Source organism: Bufo gargarizans, chromosome 1 (genome assembly GCF_014858855.1).
Source record: "Bufo gargarizans isolate SCDJY-AF-19 chromosome 1, ASM1485885v1, whole genome shotgun sequence".
NCBI classification, from domain to species: Eukaryota; Metazoa; Chordata; class Amphibia; order Anura; family Bufonidae; genus Bufo; species Bufo gargarizans.
The window spans coordinates 615,098,385-615,122,276 of record NC_058080.1 but is presented as its reverse complement, the minus strand read 5'-3'; the positions used below and the strand labels follow the sequence as shown (position 1 = coordinate 615,122,276).

The following is a 23,892-nucleotide window of genomic DNA, read 5'->3' as shown; positions in this document are numbered from 1 at the left end:
GGGGCTGCAAAAAAAAGGTAGAAAAATATATAAAAATGTAAATCACCTCCCTTTCCTTTTAGAATACATAAAATATATATATATATATATATATATATATATATATATATATATATATATATATATATATATATATATATAATTACACATCATGGGGATCACCATGTCTGAAACCACCAGTACTATTAAAATCTAAAAATATTTTTCCAATATGGAGAATAGCGTAATAAAACGAAGTATCAAAATGGCCGATTCGCCATTTTTTTTCATTGCTTCTTTTACCCCAAAAAATTTAATAAGGCTACTTTCACACCTGCGTTAGGTGCGGATCCGTCTGGTATCTGCACAGACGGATCTGCACCTATAATGCAAACGCTTGTATCTGTTCAGAACGGATCCGTTTGCATTACCATGAACAAAAAAAATATATATAAAAAAAAATTGCACCATATTGTGTCAGTGAAAACGGATCCGTCCCCATTGACTTACATTGTAAGTCAGGAGGATCCATTTGGCTCTGCATCGTCAGGCGGACATCAAAACGCTGCAAGCAGCGTTTTAGTGTCCGCCTCCAGAGCGGAATGGAAGCTGAATGGAGCCAAACTGATGCATTCTGAATGGATCCTTATCCATTCAGAATGCATTGGGGCTAAACTGATCCGTTTTTGGCCGCTTGTTATTGTGAGAGCCCTGAAACGGATCTCACAAGCGGACCCAGAAACGCCAGTGTGAAAGTAGCCTAAAATGTGGTCAAAAAGACACACACTCTCCAAAATGGTATCGGTAAAAACTACAGATCATCCCTCAAAAAATAAGCTCCCACACAGCTCAGTAGACATAACTATAAAAAAAAGTTATGGGGTTCAGAATGGTGATGTAAAGAAAATGTTTTTCAAAGTTTAGATTTTTTTTTCCCAGTATTTAAACATAAAGCCTATACATATGTGGCATTGTTGTAATAGTACTGACCCAGAGAATGAAGGGCACAGGTCCGTTTTGCCACATAGGGAATGCAGTAGGATGGGGAAAAAACATAAAACTTTGGAGGAATTTAGTTTTTTTTCCCAATTCCACACCTTTTGGATTTTATTTCCTGCTTCCCACTACATTGTATGCCTTATTAAATGGTAGTATTAGAAAGTACAACTTGTCCCACAGAAAACAAGCCCTCATATGGATATGTGAATGGAAAAAATAAAAAATGTTATGGCTCCAGGAAGACAGGGAAGAAAATTTTAAATGCAAAAATAATATAAGGGTTGATAAATGCTTCTAATTGGTTTTATTTTAATTAGTGTGTAAGGGGGTGTAGACCCCCCAGGCTAAAGTTAATAAAAGAGTTCCACTGCTTACCCCTTGGAGAGAATCCTTTTATAAAGCAAGTTGTCTGCGTCTTTTTGATTCTTAGGCCGGCTGACTTCCCTTGGCATAGGGGAAGACCGTTAACCTATTTGAATCCCACAGACAAGCGAGGTGGCGGTGTAGTCCCCTAGTTTGGGACTTGTCCTAAATTGCAGCGACACCATAGGTAGCACTAGAGATACAGCTTTCTTCCTTCTGAAAGACAGCTGATTTACATATTTTTTCACAGGGAGCATTGCCTGTAAGACCCCACACCAGCTGGATCTTTGCATAGAGAACAATTACCTTCCAAGAGCAGAAAATATTGATACAAGTGTTACAGGGATGGATAAGCTGTTGTAGATGTTGGGATCCATCTATACCAGTCTAGTAGTCCCAAAAGTTAGACCTAGGCACGTTGGCTTTCTGGGATTTCTCCAGACAATGTAGACAAATACAGTACAATGTATATATGTATCTATATAAGAGGGAGCAGGGAAGGATTTGTATTTCTGACAGACATTTTCTGTACAAGTGGATGTTTAACAGTCTTTCTGTCTTTCCGTTAGGTGCACAACATACTTGCAGAAATGGTGATGGGAGGTATGGTTCTAGAAACCAACATGAATGAAATTGTAACTCAGATCGACGCTCAGACAAAATTGGAAAAATCTGAGGTAAGAACCTGCAGTGTTGCTGTACTACAGAAACTATCATCACACCTCACATTATATTGCATTAAAGCACCTTAATCTTCTCGACTACAACAACCCCCCTTTCCCCAGGCAGTTGGAACCCTCGGCGGTAAGCTCTGAGGAAAGCTTCTGGTGGGTTCAGTGTGGTTATTCAGTGGACTACATGGCCTTGCCAAGTAACCCAGAGCACTGCAATGAGGGGTTCCCATCCATGTGTTTTTACAGGCTGTGTACACCTTTAGGGACAATTATTTTATTATTTCATTTTCCCCATTCCATCATTTTATCAATTAGTCTTTATTAAAAATATTGAGCCATTCTGTCACAAAGAGTTAACTGTTTTTCTAACTGCGTGACTGGTATTTTCACTTTGAATAACTCTTATCTCTAAACTACTAAGAGTTCATAAACACTTATTTAAGCCACATTCTTATCAGTAAGATAAGGATTGATTATTGGTAGAGATGGCTCACCTACTGATCAACGTATGGAATGGGTGCTTCTGCTAAGAAGATCCACCCAATCTTCTAAGTAGCAAATGTGAAATAGAATAAAGTAGTAGGGCACACCTACACTTGGTTGCACATGGAGAATTATTTTAAAGAATGTATATTTATTTTATAACATTCAGAATATTTATAGGAATATAAAAATCTGTAATAAAAATCAAAATATCTCATAAAATTCACATAAAAGACTTGTATATCACATAGAAAGGTAGAAAGTCTCTATATATCCCTGATGCTCATAGATAGTGATCCCAATAAAGTGACTTGGTGTAGATAGCAGGGTCTGTCCAGTAGCGTCACCAACCTGGATGGTGTTGTGGTGAGACGTGCATTTATTTTAACTGATAGTCTTTTTGAGTACTCAATTGGATCAGTTACTTTTGCGATCGTCTCTAATGGTTTGTATGGTATCTCAAATATCGCTGTTTACATATAAGTTCAGCATTGGTTTACTCACTGTTCCGCTGGATTTGCTGGCTTTACTGCGTATGCCGTTGCGTCCCACGTGTAGCTCAGTCGTTACAGGCAGTGGTCTGGCCACCAGGAGTATTGTCAGCGGTATTCGTCTCATATAGGTCTTGGGGATCCTCGGTAGCTAACTGCGGATGTGCCGTAACACTGAATCCCTGGTAGTATTCTTGTGCATATAATCAATGTAGCGCAAGACCAGGTTTCACGGAATATGCGTTTTTTCTGCGTTTCCTTTATAAATCGCGTCACCGATCCCTCTCCCTGTTACTTGAAACTATTAAATTTTCAGTCTTTTACTTATTTCATGAGAATTGTTTTTCATATCACCATACGTGTTTTGGAGTTAACTAAGACTCCTTACTCAGTAGTCCGGACCACTGAGGAAGGAGTATTGGTTAACTCCGAAACGCGTATGTTAATATGAAAAACAATTCTCATGAAATTCTCCATGTGCAACCAAGTGTAGGTATGCCCTACTACTTTATTCTAAGATAAGGATTGAGCTTAGAGTGTTTATAAGGTCTAAGAGCAGAGATAAGAAGCCCATCAGATCCCTGTCTGACAGAGCAGAGACAAAATTCAGATCCTGCTAGTAGAGCATCTCCGCTCTGTACAGAGAAAAGGAACCCCATATTTTTTTAATAAAGACCTATTGGAAAAAATGATAGCTCATAATGAGTACAATGCACTAATAAATTTTTTTAAATAATACCCCCAAAGGTGTACATAGCCTTTAAGTACATTTCACAGCAATAAATATTCACTACAGCAAGTTATTTCAGTCGCAATAGAATTTTAGACAGTATAAAACGCACATAGGGACATTTATTAAGCTGTTACACCACTGTTGTGTTAAAAACGCAGATTATGGCGCACTCTTTGTATGAACCATATTTTGCGACTTTTTGAGCTTCTCTGCACTTTTCTGAAGTTACGGGGAGAATGGAGCGTGGCGTTGCACAGCCCACTGCATTTACTATAGCTTTTGCCAGAAAGTGGCGGCAGTGATAGCTGAAGTCTATGCCATAGACTTCAGTTTCTCCCGCAGGGCTGAGATGCATCTGATTTGCTAAGAGGCTTCTGCCTCTTAATAAATTAGGCGCATCTCATGCCACTGCAGGAAGATCAAGATTAGCGTATGGTTGCGCCAGTCTTGAGATATCTCCCCCATTAAATAAATTTTTCGACCACTTGTATGGTATATGTAGACATTCTTTGTAAGTATCATTGTTCTGGTAAAAGACAGCCCAGTGGTGTTAAAGGGGTTTTCTGGGAGAAGAATATTGATGGCCTGTCCTCAGGATAAGTCATCAGTACCCGATCAGGAGACACCCAGCACTGCCACCAATCTGTAGTTTAACCACTTCATTACTGGACAATTTTCAATTTTTGCATTTTTTCACTAACTGCCATTTACATAGCTGCATGTACGTTCTAATGACACCATTTAATTTTGAATAGGATGTTTTGGGAAGCTGGAATAAAATTATGGAATTGGAAAAAAATGCAATTCTGCCACAGTTTTTATGGGTTTTGTTTTTATGGCATTCACTATCTGGTAAAACTGACGAGTTCCCTTCATTTGTGTAGTTTTTCATGTGTTTTAATACTGAAATAAATAAACACTGTAAAAAAAATGTATTTTCATAATTTTTTTTTCCATTATGCCATTTCACCGTATGGGATAAATGTTTTTATATTTTAATAGCAAAGCAATTTTGGGACTTGGAAATACATATGATTGTTGTTTTTTTTTTTTTTTTTTTTTTTTGAGTTTTTATATTTTTTATATTTTTTAAAACTTATTTATTTTTTACATTTTTTTTTAGGCCTCTCGGGGAACCCAAAATGCAATCATTAGATTGCCATTTGTATTCAGTAATGGAATTGTATCGATTACGGAATACAAAAATCTGTGTATTCTAATCCAGTGCTGCCACCTGCATTGCACAAAAAAGGGTTGTCTTCAAGGAATTTATCATGTTGCGTACAAAATTTCAAACGGCACCCAAATGTATAATCTGCCATAAACATGTAGTTGTATCTCTGGCCATGAAGGCAGTGACATGTCTCGGTGATCCTATTGTATTATGCTCCTGAATGTAGTTGGTTATGAGTAACCAGCTATGCATGGTGCTTATACTTGAGGTGACCTGAGCCAGTATAATTGTGTGATTAGAAAAGGAATATTACCAGTGAGACGCTGAAACGCTCTGTACATTAATATGCATGGCCGCAACGTTGATCTGAACAGTCTACGTGGTTAAAAACTTTTAGAATTTTAATTTATATTGCATCTTTTAAAATGATGCTGGAGAATAGGTAGGTTCCTTTGACAATTAGTCATGATCTGAAGGCAAGCTTGTGCTATGCTCTGTGCAGGACGTGAGAGGGCGGTGCCTGACTGTAACATTCTCCGCCCCTCAAGCCCTGCGCTAGGCATGACGTAGTAGATCAGTCTCACTTGGAGCGTCTTTTAGTCCAGAATGTAGGCTTTGATGCTCTCCTTTTCAGTTGTAAAGAAAGCCCGAATGCCTGACCTCAAAAGTCCAGAAATGTCTCAGACATGCACTTCATCTTGCCCTTCCTTGATAATAAATTATGGGGTTCATTTATGAAGCTGAAATACGCCTATTAGGCGTATTTCAGGCGCAGATTGCAGGTCAACGGTTAGTTGCTTCACAAAATAAAAGAGCGCCTGGTTGAGCATGCCCTGTGCGCCTCCATTCATTCTTTATGGGACTGCCAGGGGTTAGAGGAGTATAGTGCTTGACAATTTCTGTCAGTCCCATATAAATTAATGGAGTGGCAGTGCATGTGCTTAACCAGCTTCTCCATTCATTTCACAAGATATGGGCTCAAGTTTTTGGGATTTGTGGGGAAACTCAGTGGTTGGACCTTCACTAATCTAATACTGTATTTACCACCTATTCTCTGGATATTACTGAAATAAAGGGGTTTTACAGGATTTTACTATTGATGGCCTATCCTCAAGGTAGACCATCAAAATCTGATCAGCGTGGGCATGACACCCCGGACCCCCAGTGGTCAGCTGTTCTGCAGTAGCTCTGCTTCTGTAAGTCAGCGTCGAAACTTCAAATAAGGAAAATACCACAGTAACCAGCTCTATCCACTACACAATGGACAGTGCCAGGGCTACTACAGAACAGTTGATCACCAAAGGTGCGGTATGTCGGACCCCCTTCAATCGGGTATTAATTGACCTATCCTGATCATAGGCCTTCAATAATAAAATTCTGAAAAACCCTTTTAAGGGTGTTTCAGACTGAGCAGATTTCTTTCTGCCGGTTAATTATAAAATGAGTATTACCTCATTTACCTCACGCTGGCGTCATGGCTTCTGTGTTTATAGGTGTCATGGCAGACACGTGGTCCGTTTTGCAACACATCCCATGCACCTTTTCTCTTACCGTAAAGACTAACCCAGGTTATGGCAAGTTTCTGTCAAAAAACAGCTGTAACCTGATGAAAAGGAAATGATCCTAGTGTGAACATATTCGGCATAAAAATACTATTATCTGCACATCTTTTTCTTATTATCGCATCGTCCCCATACATTGTTGTGCTTTAATAGTGTTTTCCTCTGCCAGATGAGAAGCTGCATTTTCAACATTATTTTTATTTATTTCTAATTATTATCAAGATTTGTTAATGAAATGTAACAAAACAGTCTCGTGGTCATAGAGAATTTGAGACGCGTGTACCCACACGAGTGGTCCATAATAAACTTTTAGTGACAATAACAGAATTTTACAGTGTCTATAGAACAGTCTACAGGGAGAATGGCCAAATCTTGTGTAGGCGATGAGCAGTTCTTATGGGCAGCAGAATCAGTCTGGTTCCTGCTTTCATTTACCCAAATTCCAGATTTCCTGCTTGTCGATAGCACATGCTTGTTCACACATGGTGCTGCCGACAAATGATGATTTCTAGGTGGCACATGAAATATGCGCTCATCCAATGAATGAGCGTTTCCAGGTAATCAGTGGCGTGTTTACAATTGGCAGTTATTGGGAACCTGCATTTCTACAAATGTTCTTGTCTGAAAATTGTCCAAATCGCCCCTTACTAGAGATGAGCGAATTACGGTAATTTGTCTCTACACCTGCAAGAGTGTGTCCCCTGCCTCTTAATTAATAGAGCTGGACATCTCAGTCCGCCTTGACAATCTAGAGCATGCGCCACTACTCCGAATAGTGCAGAGACTCTGTTTCCGCTACTGGGGCAGTGACTGTGCTTGGGCCGCTATACTTCACCAGGCCATCATGGAGAAATTCAGAGCAGCATGGATTCAGGCTAAATTGTGTATTGGCAATAGCAACCCTATGTTTTACCAGGCTAATCCCCTTCAATATGAGTTTCCACCTCTGTATGAGTCCTCAAAATGCTCCTGATTAGTAGAGCGGAAAGTGCTCTCACTCCATGCCTCCCTAATGGTTACAATTACATTTAAATTATTCCCTGGAATTAATAGGATTTATGAAAATCTGTAAGTGAAAGCAACTGGTAGGCATCTGTATCATCCTCTGATTTTCTCCTTTGTGAGACAATTGAATTACTGTAAAAGAATAACGGGTAATTCAGTGTTTGACAGGTTCACTTAACGCTTTTTTCATTGTTTGTTGCAAATAATACTTTTTTATATTACTTTTTATAATTTTTATATAGATGTCTACAATTACAAATATAATTTGTAGTAGTTTGTGCTGATCTAAGGGTACTTTCACACTTGTGGCAGAGGATTCCGGCAGGCAGTTCCGGCACCGGAACTGCCTGCCGGATCCAGCCATCTGGACGCAAACGGATGCATTTATGAGATGGATCTGGATGCAGAGCCGTCTCACAAATGCATTGCAGTACCGGATCCGTCTTTCCGGTTGTCATCTGGAAAAAACGGATCCGGTATTTATTTATTTTTCACAGATTTAATGGTCTGCGCAAAAGCGGGAGAAAGCTGCAAAATGCTGCAGTATTTTCTCCGGCCAAAAACGTGAGAGGGACTGAACTGAAGACATCCTGATGCATACTGAACGGAATGCTCTCCATTCAGAATGCATTAGGATAAAACTGATCAGTTTTTTTCCGGTATTGAGCCCCTAGGATGGAACTCAATACCGCAAAACAAAAACGCTAGTGTGAAAGTACCCTTAGGCTATGTTCACACGTGCGCTAAAGCAATCTGACAGGCTGCTCCCGAATACTCTGGATGCACTTTAGCCCTATATGCCAGAATTTGGCCGGACGAAAACTGTTGCATGCAGCAATTTATTTTTTATTTTTATGGCTGGATTCTCGCCAGATCCCATTATAGTCTATGCTATCCAACTGTGCTGTATCCTGAGAACTCCAGCAGCCTGTTCCTCTGCCAGATCAGCCTGCTAGATTGCTTTAGCGCTAGTGTGAAAGAAGCAATGTACTCACCTGAAGTCTCATGGCAGCGTGTTCGGTGCATGTACAATACAGGGATGAAGATCGCTGAGCAGGTGGCAGACTTCTGTATCGGAAAAGGTGCTTCACTTTGCACAGCATATTTCTGTGTATTTACACAAGACAGCTGACCTAAATACATTGATATATTGCCAACATACAGCTCTAAATCACTGCTTCCCTTCAAATAATATATTACAGAACTGGCTGCCAACAACCACCACTAGGGGGAGCCCAATGCACAGGAATTTATAAAGGTACTGTAATAATCTCTTTGCACTGAGCTCCCCCTTGTGGCAACTGCATGAAAATGCAGTGCTTTCATTTTGGGAGGAGAGGAAGTCTGGAGCTTGTCCCCTCCTCCCTCCGGGCCCCTCCATTGAAGTTATGCCACTAATGGAGAGAAAACAACTACTTGTTGTTGTCATTATTATTTATTGTTAAAGCGCCATTCATTCCATGTCGCTGAACATGTGAAAAGGGGTGCACATACATAATACAGACAATGGCGCTAAGCATGAACAAGACGAGTTACAAACTCGCAAAGGAGAGGGGTCTCTACCCATGAGGGCTTACAATCTATGCGGTATAGAGGAAGGACATAGTAGGTGAGGATAAAGCTGGTCATGGCGGTATAGAGGCAGCAGGGTCACTGGTTGTAGGCTTGTCTGAAGAGGTGGGTTTTCAGGTTTCTTTTGAAGGATTCCACTGTAGGTGAGAGTCTGATGTGTTGGGGTAGAGAGTTCCAGAGTATGGGGGATGCACGGGAAAAATCCTGGAGACGATTGTAAGGAGAGGAGAGAAGGAAGTCTTGTGAGGATTGGAGATTATGTGTGGGGATGTATCAGGAAAGTAGCTCAGAGATGTATAGAGGGGACAAGTTGTGGACGGCCTTGTATGTAGTTGTTAGTATTTTGAACTGAATTCGCTGGGCAATGGGGAGCCAGTTAAGGGATTGGCAGAGGGGAGTGGCAGAGGAGTAACAGAGTGAGAGGTGGATTAGTCAGGCTGCAGAGTTGAGGGTAGATTGGAGGGGTGCGAGAGTGCTAGATGGAAGGAGGATGTTACAGTAGTCTAGGCGGGAGATAATGAGGGCATGTACAAGGATTTTTCCAGACTCCAGGTCGAGTAAAGTGCGGATGTGGGATAAGAGCCGGTATTTTCATGTGTCAGCGGCAGCTAATGCTGATTGACACTTTTGCTATTTAGTATGGCTGTAAATAGCTGATCCGGGACAGCTCTTATTGGGAGTAGTCAAAGTGCTGGGTGGGTGACTACTCCCCATGTTCCAGGCCGGGTTTTGACAGTACCTGGCTATCCTTAAAAAGGCAGCCGGGCTCAGCACCACAGAAGGCCCTGTGTGTTGTGATCTGAGCCATGTGCTGGGCTGAAAAGCTGAGACCAGTGTGTTAGGAGAGCAGGCCACCTAAAGCCTGCAGTTAGACTGCTGGAGGTAGAACCGCCGACAAGGTGATGTTTTTTTGTTAATCATGAACTTTCTACTCTGTGTGTGAACAAACACCAACCCTGCAAAGAGTGTTTTTTGTTTGACCTTATGTTTGAATAAACACGAACATTTGAATTACGAACTTGTACTTCGCCTCTGTACTGCACCCGCTTATTCTATTTGTATATTCACTCCTGACAAGTGACATGAACTACCCAAATATTAACATTCCTGCAATGTCAATATATATTAATTACTTATCGTCAGATGTTGTTGTTTTTGTAGTTTCTCGTGTCTTTCACTTGGAATTGTTTGCACATGATACATACTTCCCACAGGGAAACCACAATTCAGGGATATGAGATTGTAAAACCAATTCTCCCTCCCCTTTCCCCTCAGTTGATTACAAAATATGAACCGACTGCCCCCCTGAGATGGTGTAGCAGGGATGAACTGTGCTTCAGAGGAGGCTAACCATTTGCACTCAATATGTTCATTATTTTGGTGAAACATCTGTTCTTGAAGAACCAGGCCAGTCTCTGGATTCATGTGTGTTAATTCCTGGGACCTAAAGCCAAGTCATATGTTTTATATATTTTAAAATTCTAAGTTGAAAAACATTGAAAGGAATTCCTACCACTGTGCAGTTGAAGATGATCACTATTTCAGTCACTTATGGTTAGCTTTGTTCAAATTTAAAGAGAATCTGTCACCACAAAATGCAGTGCAGTCTGCAGGTAGCATATTATAGAGCAGGATGAGCTGAGCAGATTGATTGATTATAGTTTTGTGGGAAAAGATTCAGCAAGACTTGTCATTTATACATAATATACAGTATCTCTGCTCTTTTATGTTGTACAGTGGGTCCGTCCTAGTGATTGACAGCTGTCTCTGTACACACACAGCATGCTATCATTTACCAAGATGGCCTCATTTACATCTGGAGTCCAGAAAGAGCAGAGAGAAAAATGTATGAATTCCATTTTTTGCTTAATCCTTTCCCATAAAACTATATATCAATCTACTCCGCTCCTCTTGCCCTATAACATGCTGCTTGCAGATAACATTGCATTTCATGGTGACAGTTTCTCTTTAAAGGGCCTTTGTGGGACTTAACTATTGATGACCTACTCTTCGGAATGGGAGCAGTGCTGTAGTGACACTGAACGGAGCTGTAGACTGTGAAAATAGCTAATACTTGGTGGTGCTAGTATTTAGACCCCTGCTGATCTGATATTGATGACCTATCCTGTAGACACATCATCAATGACTAATTTCCAGAAACCCCATTCATATTTTGTATGTGTAAAATTTATTATTTATTATTGAGTGAAATCAAGATTATTTCACAAAAAAAAAATACTGGTGCCAAATTTTGAAAAAAAAACCCTGCTCACATGATTGCTTTGATGCTAGTGACCTCAAATTACATAAATGCCTATAGATGTATGTTGGTGATTTACAGACCATTTGCAGAGATTTTGCTTTGATTTTGACCTTTTTAGACCAAGCTGGATACAGAGAACCCAATGAAATAAATAGCACAGATACCGCTCATTCATTCAATACAAAAAAGGAAGGGTGCCTCTAGTGATGTCACGGTTTTCTTTTCCCACTAAAACGTTAAACATGATAGCGAGTGATCCAGCACAGAGATACCTGATGACTTTCAAAGCCTCTCCTGTAAAGAGCTTATCTGTATATATACAAAAGGACGTATACACTCACCTAAAGAATTATTAGGAACACCTGTTGTATTTCTCATTAATGCGATTATCTAGTCAACCAATCACATGGCAGTTGCTTCAATGCATGTAGGGTTGTGGTCCTGGTCAAGACAATCTCCTGAACTCCAAACTGAATGTCAGAATGGGAAAGAAAGGTGGGCTACAACATCAGAAGACCCCACCGGGTACCACTCATCTCCACTACAAATAGGAAAAAGAGGTTACAATTTGCACGAGCTCACCAAAATTGGACTGTTGAAGACTGGAAAAATGTTGCCTGGTCTGAGTCTCAATTTCTGTTGAGACATTCAAATGGGAGAGTCCGAATTTGGCGTAAACAGAATGAGAACATGTATCCATCATGCCTTGTTACCACTGTGCAGGCTGGTGGTGGTGGTGTAATGGTGTGGGGGATGTTTTCTGGGCACACTTTAGGCCCCCTAGTGCCAATTGGCCATCGTTTAAATGCCACGGGCTACCTGAGCATTGTTTCTGACCATGTCCATCCCTTCATGACCACCATGTACCCATCCTCTGATGGCTACTTCCAGCAGGATAATGCACCATGTCACAAAGCTCGAATCATTTCAAATTGGTGTCTTGAACATGACAATGAGTTCACTGTACTAAAATGGCCCCCACAGTCACCAGATCTCAACCCAATAGAGCATCTTTGGGATGTGGTGGAACGTGAGCTTCGTGCCCTGGATGTGCATCCCTCAAAATTCCATCAACTGCAAGATGCTATCCTATCAATATGGGCCAACATTTCTAAAGAATGCTATCCGCACCTTGTTGAATCAATGCCACGTAGAATTAAGGCAGTTCTGAAGGCAAAAGGGGGTCCAATACCGTATTAGTATGGTGTTCCTAATAATTCTTTAGGTGAGTGTATATGTATTTTTATATATGCATGTATGTTCCGCGATCACTAAAAAAAACGCAACCACCGATTTCAACGAAACTTGGTATACACATCCCTTGCTACCTGGAAATAATTCTTGTGGGGGTCACAGCTTTCTACGATGTATCGTTCCTGAGATATTCCCCAAAAATACCTGCATTAGCCAATACAAGCCTGCAAGTCTTTTTCTTCATATCCCAACTGCCATATACACGGTCACAGGTCCCTTATCAGCCAATAGAAGCTCGCAGGTCCTTAGTCTCCACATGCACACAGTTTTACTCCCGGTTTCTATAGCAACCCAGCCATTTTTCTTCACTGCTGTAGGTCAGCTTTAGGCTAGGGCTACACGGCGACATGTGTGGTGCAATATGACACATATGGTACAACTACACTGCTGCATGTGTCGCGCAACATTGATGTCGAACGACAATTTCATAATGATAGTCTATAGTGTTGCACTGTGACATGGATTTTTTGCAACTGTCGTGTGGCAGTCGCAGCATGTCACATGTTGCAGTGCGACACCATAGCCTATCATTCTAAAAATTGTTGAGACAAAATGTTGTGCGACACGTGTCGTCGTGTAGCCCTAGCATTAAAGGGTCAGGGTGCTGTGGAGGTCATTGTTAAAGGGGCGGCGCTGTTAAGGAGGTAGGGGCCACTATTAAAGGGCCAACTGCTGTGAAGTTTACTGTTAAGGCAGCAGGGTACTGTGAGGTCACTGTTAAGGCGGCGGGGTACTGTGAAGGTCACTGTCAAAGGGGCGAACCCTACTGGCTGCAATTCCATGTATATATTATCTGCCTGACAGTGTATTGCTAATGCCAAACATTTTGTATTTTTTTTTTACCAACTTTTTCCAGTCTGCTGAAGGGGCTGAGGGTTGAGGGGTTTTCCAGGTGTCTAATTTTCATGACCTATCTCAAGATTGGTCATCAGTATCACATCGGTGTTGGTCTGACTCCCAGCACCCCCACCGGTCAGCTGTTTAAAGGGGTCACTGTGCTCTTGTAAATAAGGCTGCATCCTCTTCAGAATTTAACTGCACGCCGCCCCCCTTGTAGTGGCGGTGCAGTTGAACTACAGCTGCTCGTCCCATTCACTTCGGACAAGCTGCTCTTGCCTTTTCACGGTTTCTGGTTGGGCAGCAGCTCATCCCATGTGACGAGCACCTGCATCTCCCAGGAGTGCCTTGCAGTCAGCTCCTATTAACCCCTTCCTCTCCTGTATTGCACTATGGTATCTCTTTCTCTGTTGTCTAGCGTAGATGTATATTTAGGCCAGTTCACTATGAGATCACTACTGCACTGCGAGGAGGAAGAAAGCATGGAAGCTAGTGAGCATTTCTGGTCTACCCCTGAATGCAGGAGAAGGTGAGCCAGCATTTCAGCAGAGAGAAAAATGGAAAACAAATGAAAAACTTAGCAATTTTTTTATAAAAGGTATATGGCAATAATGCTTTATTTGAAATGCCCTATTCAGCGCATAGTAATACATTTCATGGGTTAACCCTATGGCATTTAGGTAAACTGAATATGGTTTTGATCATTTTATTTATTAATACGTATTTATTAAAGGGGTTTTCGGGTGAATTTTTTATTTTTTTTAACAAGTTCCCACAGCATGGCCCCTGAAAGAGAAGATTCATACTTCTCTGCTTCATGCTGCTTGTGGCCACATCACCGCTGAAGCGAGTCATTGGCTGGAGCGGTGGATGTGACTATGCCCAGCCGGATGTAAACACTGCCAGGACCGGAAGATGTCAAGAGCAGAGGAAGCACGGACCACTGGAAGAGGGTAGAGCAGGAAAGTATGAATCTTCTATCTCGGGATCCATGCTGCAGGAATTTGGTGTAAAAAAATAAAAATAAAAAAATACCGCAAAACTCCTTTTAATGGTTGAGTGTCTGTGTTCATTGCGTAATTTACTTCTCTTTAGTTAATTTGACTTCATGGCGCTCTTTCTCAAAATATTTAAGATCACATGTTTGCAGGAACATCTAATCTGTTTGTTCTTGGCTTACTCTGTTTCCATTTTGTATATATGTTTATAACTGTCCCTTCTGAATGGTTATAGTGCACTTCATCTATACTCGTGATGGCAGCCATTTTGCAGACTGAATCAGTATTAGTGACTTGGTAATGGTTATTACAGTATTTTGCAGTGGAGCAGTTTGGATTTCTATAGGCCTACATTGAGGAAAAATGGCTGCCTCTACCGTGTTTAGATGCTGAATGTTCTGTAATGACTACGTTAACTAAAGCACATGTTGGAAATGGTGACCCTGGGTTGACATATTTTTCACGTTTTGTACAGTATGCAACTTCATGGCTCTTTACTTTTTTTCAAATTTGCCACACATTTGCTGGAGTAATGTGAAAATATTTATTTCAGATATCAAATCATATAATCCTGGATGTCCAGTTTCCAATTATCAAGCTATAGTGACACAGTCCCATGGGTGTCTTATATTTGGCTACTTTCACACTAGCTGCAGCCTTCTCCGGCAGGCTGTTCCGGCGGGGGAACAGCCTGCCGGATCTATGCTAGTGCGCCGCTGGAAATCCGCTCTGGCCCCATTCACTATTAGGTTTATACCGGGTATCGAATAATCGATACCCAATCGATTATTTTGTATCAGTATCGATTCGCTACTGGGAATTGCCTTTTACCGATAAGCCTAGTATCACAGAACATGGCACGTTCTGCTGCTCTCAGCACGCGCAATGTTCTCCTCAGCAGCACAGTGGAGCACCAGTGAAGATAACTAACTTTTGATACAGATACAGGAGGCGGGTGCCAGCTATATGATTCTGCCACCGGCACCCGCCTCCTGTATCTGTATTAAACGTTAATTATCTTCATTGGTGTCAGTTTGCGCCTCCCCCCCCCCCCCCAGTAATTAAAACATTGGTTGCCCAGTGTGCCCTCCCGACCCCAGTATTAGTCATTGGTGGCGCAGTGCGCCCCCCCCCCCATAGTATTATAATCATTGGTGGCAGTGGCCACAGGGTCCCCTCCGCCCTCTTTATTGGTGGTGCAGTGGAAGTTTTGATCGGAACCCTAGCAGTGTAATCGTGGGGCTCCGATCGTTACCATGGCAGCCAGGACGCTACTGAAGCCCTGGCTGCTATGGTAATCTCCCTGCTGCTGTGTGTACAAAGCCCAGGGCAGCAGGGAGAATGTGTATAAATCACCCCCCTTTCTCAATTTTACATATAAAATTTATAAAAATAAACATATTACATATTGCCACGTCCGAAAGGTTCAAACTATTTAAATATTTTTAAAAAATGTGTTGAACGCCGTAACAGAAAAAAAAAACTGCGCAATCAAAATGTGGGTATCGTGACAACCCTAATCACTATAATAGGGGCAGGCCGGAGGTCCGGCAGCAGCACGGCAAACATGCCGAGAGGCGGGCGATCGAAAACTACGCCGGAACAGCCTGCCGGAGAAGGCTGTCGCTAGTGTGAAACTAGCCTACTATGGATTTGTTCTTTAGCTAACCCCAGAGAAGAAATTGTTCATATAAACTTTTTTTTTTTTTTTGTTGTTTATTCCATTCTTCTCTCTTGCAGAGTTTTATCTTTCAATCTCCCAGACAGGACAGGTAGATCAAGGTACTGCTGCCGAAATATATCTGACACTGAGAAAGGCAAAGCAAAATGATGTCAATGACATTACCGTATATTTAGGCCAGACATCCCTAACCCTAAATTCATAAAACTGCCAGCCACACAGGCATTATTACTGCTGATTTTGTAACTTTTTTTTTTTTTGTTTTACTAACCTTTCCTTCACTAGATATTGCAACATTTCATGCCTTTTTTTGTTCATCATCTACTTTTTTTTTGCATTCTAGTAGAAGACTTGCCTAATGTTTTGCTACAATTTAGTTATTACATTAAAGAGGGAGCTAGTTATCACTTGGTTTACTCTCTTTAATTAAGACTCTTTGTTCTTGCGTTTTGTCCTCTTTCATGTGTGAGCACGGGGGATGTAATCAGGCATTCCGTTAAATTTAATTAATGGGAAGATATAATATAGAAATGGGGCCACACCAATTGAAGGTTACCAAAAGGGAGAAAAAAGCGAATCATTCCCACCAGAAAGATTTAGAAACGTTTTGCTTTTCCAGAAATGAGAAGGGACCACAGTGTCCAGTATCTTTTCAGTTCTCTACCCATAACAGACTTATAGAAAATCCAATTTTGTGGTAACATATACTGATGGCACAGTTTAAAAGGCTAGTTCAGTAGAAAAAATGGCCGAAATGGTTTAAAAAAATAAACTAGTCTAGCTGATCTTTTTACCATTTCATGGCCATTTAAAATCTTTCCCCTCCCCACTGGAATATCCTTTTAAAAGTGTTCATCCCATTATACACAACTTTTCGGAAATCAATAGTATAAGTGAAGATAAGGAACGTTAGACTATATCTAATTAGAGAAAAAATCTTCTGTTGCCACTTGTCAGGTTATTTTCTTCTTTCTCCCTCCACTTTATAAACTGTTTGCTCACTTTGAATTCACTGATCAGGTTCACTGAATTTGCAGATCTGTCTTTAGAGAGGAGACAACTTTTTAGCTTCACTGAGTGATCAGATTACAGTTGCCCATAGAAGACTGTGAGGAGGAGGACAAGGAGATAACTTGTATGATGTCTTCCATACAAATCACACAGAGAGTAGAGGTGATCCTGTACCTTTATCCCTACATCACACCCTCTTAAGCAGTAGCATTGAGGACATTATACATCTGTACTGTGCATTGTATCTTTGATTCCATCACTAAAGTGTGATAGTAAAAATAAAGAGCATTAAGATATGTGTATCTTTGCCTCCTCCTTCCTTTTCCATTGACTGCTATGGACAGCATGTCATTCTGTCATTCCTACAGAGATGCAGTGATGGCATCTCTAAATGTCCCACATGACAGCTGAGGCTGGCGATTTGCCTCAGTGATCACATGGGATTGTTGGAGATGTCATGGCTACAGTGCACACTGGAATGGCAGCAATAAGGTAAGACTTATTTTGTTGGCTTTTTTGGCGCGTTTTGGAAGTCTCCTTTATGGAGGCGATGAAAGGGAGAGGATAGGAACTTGATACGTGGGAAAATGCATTTTTCTCTAATAAGATGCACAGAGTTTCTTATCTTCTTTTTTTACGATTACTATTTAAACTGCTGTACGGGCACACGGCAGGGCGCAGAAGAAAGGAGCGCCATATGATTTTTGGAAGGCGGATTTCACTCGGATAATTTTAAGTTGCCATGTCACATTTGAACACCCCCTGATGCACCCCTAGAGTAGAAACTACCAAAAAAGACACAATTTTGGAAACTACAGGATAATGTGGCAGTTTTGTTGGTACTATTTTAGGGTACATATGATTTTTGGTTGCTCTATATTACACTTTTTGTAAGGCAAAGTAGCAAAAAATGGCACAGGTTAGATCATGTGGTATTTTTATAGAGCAATACCAAATATTATTTGGTTGTTTGTTTCAGTTTCACATGATAAAGCATTTAAAAAAAAAAAAAAAAACATTTTTAGTGTCTCTGAAAGCCATATTTTTTTTTTTTGGGGGGGGGGAGGACGACTGTCTTGTGTAGGGGCTAATATACCTAATATGTCTAGTTTACAATAATTTTTATTTTATTTTGGGAAAAGGACGCCTAAGGAAGTCACAGTAGTGCGGGGACCCGATGGCCACCCCACACCCAGCAGAATCTCGCATGTGCTGCGGTCAGCGCTGACCACGGCAGTGTGAGGGTTAATGCGCCGGCATTGGTATTTTCACCAATGCCGGCGCATACAGCAGGGGTCCGGCTATCAGTGACTGCCGGACCCCTGCCACTGATCAGGCAGGCGCAGCTCCTGCACCCACCCAATCAGCCCGCCATATATGCACAGCGCTGTACCTTAAGTCTCGTCCACCAGTTTATTTTAGTCCCAATGATTGATTCTATCAGGTGTAATAGTGCTGATTGTGGTAACAGATGCGCTTTAAAATATATTAATGTACTTTACCTCATTATAATACAACACTGTTTGGTTCAGTTGAAGTGCAAGGGTTTAGGTATTATATCCCATATACACATAGTAAATCGATTATCAGCCATAGTATTAAAACCGACTAGTAAAGGGAATAACTTTGGTTATCTTGCTAAAATGGCACCATTCAAGGAGTGGGATACATTGACAGCAAGTGAATGATTAGGTCTTAAAGAGGACCTGTCACCAGAAAATGCAATGCAATCTGTAAGCACCATGTTAAAGAGCAGGAGATGCTGAGCAGATTGATATATATTTTTGTTTTGAAAAGATTCAGTAACACTTGTAATTTATACATTTATATCTTTTTGCTTTTTCCACTTCCTGTGAACAGCTATCGGTACAGGGAGGAGGTGTTATCAGTAACTGACAGCTATCTCTGTATACACACAATGCTATCAGTCACTGTGAACACCTCCCCCCTGTACTGATGCTGCTCTTAGGAGGTGGAAAAGTCAAAGATATAAATGTGTAAATTACAGGTTTTATTGAATCTTTCTCCAGAAAACAATATATCAATCTTCTCAGCTTTTACTGCTCTAGAACTTGATGCTTTCCGATTGCATTGGATTTTGTGGTGACAGGTACTCTTTAAATTTGATGTGTTGGAAACTGTAAAAATGTGTAAGCATAAAGATTTGAGCAACAAGGTGCAAACTGTGATGGCTAGGCGACTGGGTCAAAGGTTCCCTAAAGCCGTAAGTGTTGTGGGTGTTCCTTGTAAGCGGAGGTTAGTGCCTACTAAAAGTGGCCCAAAATAGGACAACACAGTCCTAAGTAGGTAGTTGGTCCACACTGTTGCCATCTGTCTTTTTTAAGCCAGCAGTACTGTTTCTTGGCTTGTCTGCATGGCTCAGTGATAGTGGGTGGCCATGGGTGCTTTAATGCATGCTAGCTGTAGGCTTCAGGATCGGTACAGGCTGAAGAATCTTGGCCGGATCTCTTGAGCATGTGGGGAGGGGCAGGAACTAAAAGTAAGGCACCATGGCATCACATCTTTTGCACCTAGTAAATGGGATGGAGCCCTGAATTTGTAAGTGTACAATTTTGCTGAAAATTAGCAATTTGTATACCACCTACTTAAAGAGGACCTGTCACCTCTCCTGACATGCCTGTTTTAATAGTTCCATGCATTCCCCATGTAATAACAACTCTGGAACATCTATTCTTATTGCTCTATGATGTGCCATTCCTTTATTATTTCTACTAAAAGTTATGAATGAATTGCTAGCAGTTATGAATGAATTGCTAGCAGCCTGCAGTAAGGGTACAGTTGGGTGTGTACATCGGAACAGTCTGAATGGCAGCACTGATTGGAGAGTTAGGGGTGTGTACCTGCACAGCCCCATCTCTCCAAACTGGTTACCTCCCTCTGTACCTTAACTGCAGGCTACTAGCAATTCATTCATAACTTCTAGTTGAAATAATAAAGGGATGGCACAACATAGAGACATAAGAATAGGTGCTCCAGAATTGTATTACATGGGCAATGCATGTTGCTATTAAACAGGCATGTCAGGAGTGGTGAAAGGTCCTCTATAAGTATTGTCACAGACCAAGTAAACCCCTTCATAATGATATTCTCTAATAGGTGCCTCTTTCAGCAGGATAATGCATTCTGCCACAATGCAAAAATTGTCTAGAAATGTAATGAGGAACCTGACAAATAGTTCACAGTGCAGACTTGGCCCCCAAAATTTCCTAGATATGCTGTTGAGCATCTGTTGAGTTTGCTGGTAATACAAAACCAATCCCTGATGACCATACCTCTCAATTTACATGACTTGTAGTTTTACTTTAATTTTGCGTTACAGCTTTCTCCCTGTAACTTTCACAGCTTCTAACAATAATTAGAGCTGGTGGCAGTTGAGGGATGGAACTGAGCATGTGCGACCACCTTGGTAGGTGGACGTGCACATTACTATACAGATTAAACATCAGGAGGCCTCATTATAAAGAAGTAAAGAGAATATCTCACAACTGGAGCATGTTTACGTAAAATGCAAAAGTAACTAGTTTTTCACGCTGCATTATATTAAAAATAATATTTAAAGAGAATACATAAGTAGTACTGCAGCTAAGGAGACCATATGACCATTTTATTTATTTTTCTGCAGCACTAAAAAGCTGGGCTGAAATACATAGTCTGAACTGCTGTGCTAACATAATGGAGAGGACTTGTACACATGCGCAGCAGTCCTGACTGTCTATTTCAGCACAGCTTTAAATGCTGGCCTCTTAGGCTACTTTTACACCTGCGTTAGGTGCAGATCCGTCTTGTATCTGCACAGACGGATCCGCACCTATAATGCAAACGCTTGTATCCGTTCAGAACGTATCCGTTTGCATTACCATGAACAAACGGATCCGTTTTGACTTGCACATAAAGTCAATGGGAGGCAGATTCAATTGCACCATATTGTGTCAGTGAAAACGGATCCGTCCCCTTTGACTTACATTGTGAGTCAGGACGGATCCGTTTGGCTCTGCATCGTCAGGCGGACATCAAAGCGCTGCAAGCAGCGTTATGGTGTCCTCCTCCAGCGCGGAATGGAGGCTGAACGGAGGCAAACTGATGCATTCTGAACAGATCCTTATCCATTCAGAATGCATTGGGGCTGAACTGATCCGTTTTGGGCCGTTTGAGACCTGAAACGGATCTCACAAGCGGACCCAGAAACGCCAGTGTGAAAGTAGCCTTAATCTGAAATACTTCTCATGTATTACAGCAGATAATATTCCAAAATCTTGGTAACAGATTTATTTAATGGTGGCACCACACCTTTATAGTATATAAAAAAGAAAATGGTTATGCTCTAAATGATTGGCTTCTAACGTCTTGATGCCAGATACCACAGGACCCCTTCAGAGGTGTTATGTAGTCCATGCCTTAATGGGTGGGAGCTGTTTTGAAGTATTTACCTTTGAATTTACACTCGGCAATGTGCTTGTAGTCTTGTTTATTTCCTTTAATCTCAAATTATTATTTTTTTACATATATTATATATTTTTTTTTTTTTATATTTTGTGGATCTGGCATACAAATTTGAAATAGTATATGATCATCTCTTTACATTCCTATCCTCGTGAATCCATAGCTTTAAATGAAACAAGTCTTCACAATCAGTTTGGCCTTATAGTGATATACTTGCAGACTTCATTTTGTTTTCTTTCTCTACTTCTTTTCATTTTTTTTCGTCATTGAGGTAGCTTATGATCGTCATGCTCTTTGAACCCTTTTCCATCCCCATTTCATCCAAGCTTCATGAGCCTGTTAGAACCAGTTAGCGCATGTTAGTTGTGACAAACCCTTATTGTCCTGTTCCTTAATGTGATTTGCGGAAAAAATAATTGTTTGGAAAAGAGCTTTTTGTTAGTATCTACTGACATCGTGAACAAGTTACATCCACTGATATTTCACCAGAATAAAAATTATATTTTGCTATTAAATTCACTGGGGTCTTATGTCTCCTGAATAATCTTATAAATATCTTGGTATGTTAATAAACAGTATACTGGATATGGTGACCTATATGAACTCCATCCATTTAACATTAAAGGGATATAAACTGAAAAATATTTGAAAAATACAGAAATACCCACTGTTCCCACTGTTGCAGGTATGGATGGCTACGGTTTCTCGCCTTACATTGTCAACCAGTTGAATGCCCTTCCATCTTAGTTCTGCCAATGTAGGGCCTTATAGACATAGTAATCGGCAACTATGGTCTGTTTGCTATTGAATTTCATTGTGGCCATCTTTATATATATTCTGTTGCATTTTTTAAAACACAGGCATTTTTTTCTATAAAGGCCAATTCTGGTCGACAAGGTTTGTTATATATCAACTTTCTACCTTCTTAGGGGAGGATTTATAGCAATGGTACTATTTTATCTGGATTATCGTATTTCATTTATATTATAGGCCCTTTCCTTGCAGCAACATTACAGGTAACCTGGTACAGTACATGTGTGTTAACATGCTGAAATGATAACCGTGATTACCGCTTTAGCTTATTGTACCGTACTGCTTCCTACAGTGTACTTGTGATGGGCCCAGAGATCTGTTCCGTTCAGACGTATTTACTAAAATGCTAATAATTGTTGAACGGTAGTTCTCAATTGTCGTATGTGGGATATTGTGATATTGTTTGCATATGTCATTACTGCCTTTTTCTACTCGAAATGCAAAAATTCATATAATAAGGAAAAGGAACTTCTTTTACTCTTAACCTTTGTATAGTAGACCCTAATAGGCAGGGGAAATGATTAACATCTCAGCACCTCATGAGCCTTCCCATAATCACATTACTGTTCATATTGACATTTCATGCGTCTTTTGTCCCACGTCTAATCTTAAACTCGTATTAACCAATTTCATGCAATCCAGGGGACTCCCCGCAACTTTTAAGACTTAAATGAAGTAAACTGAATTAAGAGACCATGACATTGATCTTGTTTTTCTATGTCTTATTTTTTTCCTCTACTCTGTACACAGGCGGGATTTGCAGGTGCTCCAGCACGGGCAGTGTCTGCCGTAAAGAATATGAACCTTCCAGAGATCCCAAGAAACATTAATATTGGTGACATCAGTATAAAAGTACCAAACTTGCCTTCTTTTAAATAGCATTCCTTTGTACTTTTTTTTTCAAGCTGAGATATGTTTACCAAAAGAAAATACATCTAAGTGAAGGAACTGCTAGGGTTGGATGTGAATGTTGCCCTTTACTTAAGGCTACTTTCACACTAGCGTTCGGGCGGATCCGTTCTGAACGGATCCGCTCATAATAATGCAGACGGAGGCTCCGTTCAGAACGGATCCGTCTGCATTATATTAGCAAAAAAAAGCTAAGTGTGAAAATAGCCTGGGACGGATCCGTCCAGACTTTCAATGTAAAGTCAATGGGGGACGGATCCGCTTGAAGATTGAGCCACATTGTGGCATCTTCAAACGGATCCGTCCCCATTGACTTACATTGAAAGTCTGGACGGATCCGCACGCCTCCGAACGGCCAGGCGGACACCCGAACGCTGCAAGCAGCGTTCAGCTGTCCGCCTGTCCGTGCGGAGGCGAGCGGAGCGGAGGCTGAACGCCGCCAGACTGATGCAGTCTGAGCGGATCCGCCTCCATTCAGACTGCATCAGGGCTGGACGGCTGCGTTCGGGTCCGCTCGTGAGCTCCTTCAAACGGAGCTCACGAACGGAAACCCGAACGCTAGTGTGAAAGTAGCCTAAGATTGCTAGCAGAGCAAGCTACTGGCTGCAATGTGTTTCAAAATGGTGTAAC

At 41.0% G+C, this 23,892-nt stretch overlaps 1 protein-coding gene across 1 annotated transcript in view; it reads left to right on the top strand.

The window, feature by feature from the left end:
* Positions 1 to 23,458, top strand: part of AP3S1 (adaptor related protein complex 3 subunit sigma 1) — a 78,055-nt gene extending 54,597 nt beyond the window's left edge. Inside the window, exons 5-6 of the mRNA XM_044291175.1 lie at positions 1,911 to 2,018; positions 23,104 to 23,458. Of these exons, the coding sequence (XP_044147110.1) occupies positions 1,911 to 2,018; positions 23,104 to 23,232 (237 nt within the window). The 3' untranslated portion in view covers positions 23,233 to 23,458. The remainder of the gene's footprint in view (positions 1 to 1,910; positions 2,019 to 23,103) is intronic.
* Positions 23,459 to 23,892: the final 434 nt, after the last annotated feature.